We start from the raw sequence: 6,772 nt of genomic DNA, 5'->3' as shown, positions 1-6,772 counted from the left end.
CGGGATATTTTGGTCCAAGGTGGAGTGTGATATAATTATGTGGCCCAAAAGACTTTTAGTCTGGCCCATCTCTGAAGCCCACAATGACCCAACCTACTTTGGCAGCCCACTACCCGACCCGATAACCGACCCACTTCTACCCACTTATATTTTGCCCTAATCTGGTTCCTCTCTCATTCTCTACTTCTCCTCTCCTCTCTCTGCACCGACAGTTTCTTCCCCTTCCTCTCTATGAAATCTCCTCCTATTTTGTCACCGGATTTGATGGAGTTTTTCCTTCGCCAAGTCGATGGTGAAAGGAAAACTTCTAGTGCTTTCCTTCTTCACCAGTTTCCTCGGTCCAATTTATAGGGAGTCTTATACCCTCTTACATACCAGAAAATCGACAGTTATTTCTTGAGATTTCTTCGTGAATCTAACGAGTCTAAGTGAATGAAGTGATGCAGTGATCTAAGTGATCGGAGTGTGGTCGGTATTCTGACTTTGTGGTGTTACCGTGGGTCGGTGATTTCTGGGAATGGTACTATCTATGTGACCGGTTTCCCCTCGCTTGGATCTGGCAGATTCTGAGCCGAACTATCTTACAGAGTTTGATTTCTGTTATTACATTTTTATTCTTTAAATTTCTGTAATCTTGGGTTGTATATATAAAAGGAGTTTCGTACTCCAATCGTTTGTAATATTTTGGTTAGGATCTGTCTGATATCCACTTAACAATTATAATTTTAATCCCAAATCATAATTTTATTAAATTCTTGATGGAAACATCAATCAACGCATTTCAGGACTTAACGAATTTCGTGTCATGCACGTGATGCTTCCATTAAGAATTTAATGAAATTGCAAACTTATTTAAGTTATGGGTGCAATGTTATGAGTAAAAATTAGTAGGATCAAAATCACAAAAATACTAACTTAAGGGACGTAAAATGCAATTCTTCCAATAACTATATAAACATATAGATAGGTTACGACTATGCATACAAGTTCAAATATGGTAACCTCTGAGTCTCCGATATGGAGTAGCAATCAAAGGAGTGCTTTTCCTCATGACAAATCCAAATTTATCCGAGAGGTCAACTGTTTCGCCCTCCGGCAACCGCCACTCAAATGAATGAAGGAGTGTAGCAAGCAAATACATTACCATTCTCTTAGCCAAATGGAGACCTGGACACACCCTTCTCCCTGATCCAAATGGAATATAATGGAAATTGTTCCCAATGTAATCAAAATTTCCTGCATTGTCCTTCAGAAACCTGTCAGGCCGGAATTCGAAAGGATTCTCCCAAACCTGTGAATCCATACATATCGACCACAAGTTCAAGAAGACTTGTGAGTGCTTTGGGATCATGTATCCGCCAATTATGCAGGATTGACTAGGACACCTGGGAACAAGGAGTGGGAGTGGAGGGTGCCGACGGAAAGTTTCCTTCAGGACAGCATCCAAATAGTGTAGACTGGTTATGTGGGATTCTTCGACAATGTTGTTCTCTCCGACAACATCTATTAGTTCTTGTTGCACTTTTTTCATTATGTCGGTGTTGTGCAGAAGCTCGGCCATCACCCACTCCACCATCGTTGCCGTGGAGTCAGTCCCGCCAAGGATAATGTCCTGTTATACAAAGGTTAGCTAAAGAAATTTAAAGTGGGATTCCGACCCTTATATTTCCCATAAGGGCAGAAGTTACTAGCAATATTTAAGATAAACATATATATATATATATGTATATACGTATCGTACTCTATCGAGAATGTTTTAATATTCAAAATAATAATCCAATTGACATAGTCCTCTATTTTAGAAAATTTGGATGGTTCCAAAGAAAGAATTTTGTTGGAGGGGATGACTGTCATATCTCACGAGGTAGATTTAATCTATAATAAACAATTTAAATTCTACATTTTGGGTTATACATTTAAGCGTGCCACGACGTAATACTCATATTTCTTATAATAGAACATTTATGAGTTTGATAAATAAATAAGTTAAAATTTTCACTTAGATCATAAAATTTATTAATTAGCACCTATTATAGACCTCTTTTTATTTCATAAACGAATAGAGAAATATGGGTGTTCTTAGGTACTTAGTTTATATAAAAGGAAATTAGGGTAAATACACTATATATATATATATACATATACAAAAGAAAGAAATATATATATATATATATACAGCGGCCGAACGAAAAGAAAGGTGAAACAGAGCATCCGCCGTAGTTGTAGTCAGGCATTTGGCTTATTAATTTGATGAATTGTATCAAGACAAATATGTGAATTTGTGTAATGATAATGGGTTGATTAATCAAAAGAGATGTAGATCAATGCCATTATGCTTAGGGAATTTGTGCAATTAATCTAGGTTGAGCATCAGTAACACGAATTCCTTCTTTGAGCCTTGATTTTTTCTTTTCTTTTTTTTTTTTTGTTCAGTAATGACAAACTAATTAATTATTATATATTTGTCGGCTTATTGAGTTGTTAAATGGTTAATAATAAGATAATTCACCAACGCAATTGCCGTAGAGTAGTTAGATTATGAGAAGAATGCTAGAATATACATAAATAATATATATGTACGTACATAAATACAATAATACGAATAGTAATCATTATGTTAGTAACAGTAATAATACGATTTTATTTTAAGATACGGGTCATTTGGACTAGACGATCTACTTAGACGAATAACGAAATAGGTAAGTGGGTTTTTCATTCTACTCTTTTCATTTTTAAAATTTTATTCAAATCAAAGGATTTTCTCGCAAATAACTCTTTTATTTATACATATATACATACTTTGTTTTGAACATGCTTATTATATATGTGTATCGATATTTTCGCATTCTGTAGAAATATGCCTTTATTTTTTTTCAATATATGTATACAGTGTTGGAATCATGAAATTTTTTTATTTTTATTTAGTAGAATTATAAATAAATTATTGCTCAGAATTTACTAAGATCAAGTTTAGGGGCTAGCCTTGAAATTTTTCCAACCCATCTACTAGTGTTAAGTGGGATACTACTGTCACTACATTAGTGTTAAATAGGACATGGTTCTGGCTATGATAATATGTTCTGACCCGCCTATTAGTGTTAAAGTGTGGCCTGGCTATAGGCTAAAACGGCATCTTGCCCACCTTAACGTGATCTAAAATTAAGAAACTGATCTGTTAAACTAATTTATTTTAATACTTTTGAGCATAAAAGAAATCTTGTTTAGTCGAATTATAATCATTTTGCCACATCTGAACCAAACTAAGTGATGCAAATTCACATCTCTTTGGGTCCAATGAAATCGTACTTTGTGCAGGAGATTGAAATGTTTAACTATTTTCATCTACTCGTTTCTTGAAACTTTCGATAAATGAATTTTACGTGTTTTATGACATTATATAATTGTGCATGCTCAAGCTAATAAAAGGAGAGTCAGTTACTGAGTGATTAGTGATGCTGCCGTGTTACGTCTCAAATTTGGGGCGTGACATGAAGAGCTTCAGCAGTTGAGCTTCTTCACTATTCGCCAGGTGAGATTTAGGGCAAATTCAATCCTTCGTACCCCTAGTTAAGATTTTAAGGGCAAAAAAGACAACAACAAAAAAAAAAATTCCCTTTTAAAAAAAGTAAGTATTTGTTGTTTATGGTTTTTTAAAATTGTATAGGAGTTTTTTTTTTTCAATTTTAATAAATGAGTAGAGGTGTACGATCAAATTCCCGTTTAAGAACAAGCGGCTTTTACCAAAAAAGAAAAAAAAAATTGTCTACAATGATTAGAAGATCAATTTGAAATTTTGTTATTGTTGCAATTGAGCCCGAACTACAAATAAGAACCAAAATATAATCTTTATTCCAGAAGAATCCTTAATATTGGACATATATTCTAAATTTTGTATATAAAAAAATAAAAATATAGAGGCTATTGAAGTAAGAGTAATATATGTGCATATTAGTCTAGTTCATTGAGTTTATTTGTCCATGTAAAAAAGTTTTTATTTTATTTAAATTTAGTAAGTATGAGATTATTTGTCTGTATTCAAAAGATTCCCAGATTTATTTAAATAAATTGGTTAGTAATATATTTTAAAATTCACTTTGATATCAAATATTTTATATTTCTATATGCTATTGGTTATTATATTTAGATTTAGATAGTCTATCGTTGTTTGTATTCATCCAGAAGATTCATTAATATTTTTATGTATATGGTTAGTAAAATAAATTTAATTTATTTTTATATAAAATATAACCTTTGTATTTTTATGCTTACGAATCATTTTGACTTTAATTTATTTATTATTTACCTATATTTATATTTAAAAGTAAATTATTTACTTGCTATTTAAGAAAATATATATTTCTTCCGTGCCTAGCACGGGTACTAGCTAGTTTATATAGATACAAATTATAGAGTAAAATACAATGAGTTTCCTTTAGGCTTGGTATTATTATAAAGTTCCCTAATTGTTTGAAAAATTATAATCGCAATGAATTTTTCAAACAACAAAAAAGTGTTCATAATTATGTCAAACTTTAAGAGAACTTGTTGTAATTTATCCTAAATGAAATGAAATTCAAAATGTTGTTCTCCTTTAATGGAACAGATTGGCAGTTGAGTATCTTCTAAGATCCGGGACCGTAGATCAGGAGACCCTCAACCTATATAATTAAGGGATAATTACTCCGTTCTTTCATGATGTTGATATAATTATGTAAATATTTTGTGGGAGAAATTTTATTCAATATTCTTGAAATTTACTTCTGTCCAACAAATAACCATAGTAAATAGTTATTAACTACGGGCATGCCATATTTAATGCCGTGTTTTTTTCAAAGTTGACTCAAATATTTACCATGGCAAATACTTTGGCCATGGTGAATAAGGTAAGTTTTTGCATCAAATTTATTTAATAATAATTAATAATAGTGATTTACTATGATTTTTAGCTCATAACAATCAAAATATAGGTAATAATAAAGTTTTTTTTAGTTATACGTCTCACACGCTAATACAAGTTAGAAGGCAACACCCCTTATTGTTTGAAAAATTATAAATACCCCTTCCAAATGGAATAATATTTAGTCCACAGACAAGGAGTTGAAAATTACAACTTTTACTCTTATTTACTTTTTTATTTTTATTTCTAAAAATATTTGAAAAATATATGAATAAAAAGGTAAAGTAAATATTCTATTGGGCATATTTAGTCCATAAAAATTTAATTATAAATTATAATTCATAAGGCATTTTGGCTAGTTTACTGTATGGATGAAAATCTTATGAAAAATAACAAAATGAGCTTATTATTAAATAAAAATTAAAATTATTAAGTAATTATAATTATGACAAATTTTAATAAAGACGGCTGTAATTTATCATTGTGGTTTAGTCCAAAACAGGAATGATATCAATAAAGCCCAAAACAGCATATCCATAAACATGTCTATGTCTCAGGGACCAGAAAATGAAATGTTCGAGAAGTTGAGAACTTACCATCAAGATGGCCTTTATTTGAGTCAGCCCAAACGATGATCCCTCTCCAACTTTCTGCTGCTTCATCTCTAAAAGAATTCCCAGAAAGTCCTTTCGCCTCTCACTCTCATGAGCAGTCAAGTCACCCTCCTCAGCTCCCATCATCTTCGTTCTTTCATCTATAACCGTATCAAGAATTTCGTCCACGCTTCGCATAAGAGCCCTAGTTTCTTTCTCAATTCCCTGAACATCAAACTTGGCCAAAACCGGAACAAAATCAGAAACATTAGGCTTTCCCAGCAAATCAACTAATTTTAACACCTTATACCGAAACTGAGCTCCCAATTTATCACGCTTTTGCTCGTCGATCGTCCCACCCCAGAGCAAGCTTAGTATCACATTGAGCTCGGTCAGGAAAACCAGTTCACCAATTTCAATGGGCTTGCCTATCTTCTTACTCACATCCCTGACCACCTTTGCCACTTCCTCCTTACGCAGCACGTAGGTACCCTGGAGATTGTTGTTACTTAGCATCTCGCGTACGAATAGTTTTCTCATGTCACTCCAGTAGGGCCCATAGGGTGACCAGGCGATGTCTACGCCACCGGTGACGACTACTGCTGCAACAGGAGGATCTCGATTTGCAAAAATCATGTCTTGATCGCGAACTACCTCCTTTATCAGAGCTGGGGAGCTGATCACGATGGAAAGTTTGCCGCCTAGCTGGAGCTTGTAGATCGGGCCGTATTTTTGAGCGAGTTCTGCAAATTGGTGGTGCAAGTTGAGTTGCAGAAATGGTAGGTATCCAAGAATTGGCAGTCCCCGGGGCCCTGGCGGGTATGGAGTTGTTCCCTTTTTTGATTTCTTGAATATCCATGAAGACCAAAGGACGGAGGCCAGAAGAGAAAAGACTGTCAGAGCTGCAAGAGCAAGGTCGTCCATTTTCATTTTGGTAGCTGGAATTATTGAAGAAACTACTGCTGGAAGGCAAGAGCTTTATATGTGGTTGATGAGATAACGATCAAATGGCATGATATATTCTCTACCATCATTAATGCAGATCCGCTCACTAACAGTTTTCTATCACTGGTCGGTTTGCTCTTTCTTTGCAAAAACTGTCCAAATCCAGAAAGGGTGAATTTGTACAGTACCCTAGAATCTAGAACAATGGTCTAAAGAGAAAAAATAAAAGTGGCTATTACAAGTTAACTATTAACAACTATTTTTTCCATAGCTAAAAATCATGACAAATATTTATTAATCGTTGTAAAAATTTAAATTTATATATTAATTTTATTTG

General features: G+C 33.5%; 1 protein-coding gene across 1 annotated transcript; it reads right to left on the bottom strand.

Moving 5' to 3' along the window:
• LOC105156359 (flavonoid 3',5'-hydroxylase 1-like) lies at positions 931 to 6,493 on the bottom strand. The gene is made up of 2 exons (XM_011072474.2): positions 5,494 to 6,493; positions 931 to 1,612 (listed from the first exon to the last, which is right to left on the bottom strand). The coding sequence occupies exons 1-2, from the start codon at positions 6,418 to 6,420 to the stop codon at positions 989 to 991; spliced, it is 1,551 nt and encodes a 516-aa protein (XP_011070776.2). The 5' UTR covers positions 6,421 to 6,493; the 3' UTR covers positions 931 to 988.

Source organism: Sesamum indicum, linkage group LG1, assembly GCF_000512975.1.
Source record: "Sesamum indicum cultivar Zhongzhi No. 13 linkage group LG1, S_indicum_v1.0, whole genome shotgun sequence".
In the NCBI taxonomy this organism is placed as follows: domain Eukaryota; kingdom Viridiplantae; phylum Streptophyta; class Magnoliopsida; order Lamiales; family Pedaliaceae; genus Sesamum; species Sesamum indicum.
This window is presented reverse-complemented; position numbering and strand designations above follow the sequence as displayed.

Coding starts and splice junctions, on each gene's coding strand:
- LOC105156359 (XM_011072474.2), bottom strand. CDS start 6,420: ATGAAAATGGACGACCTTGCTCTTGCAGCTCTGACAGTCTTTTCTCTT. Junction 1,613..5,493: donor AAATAAAGGCCATCTTGATG/GTAAGTTCTCAA, acceptor TTTGTATAACAG/GACATTATCCTTGGCGGGAC.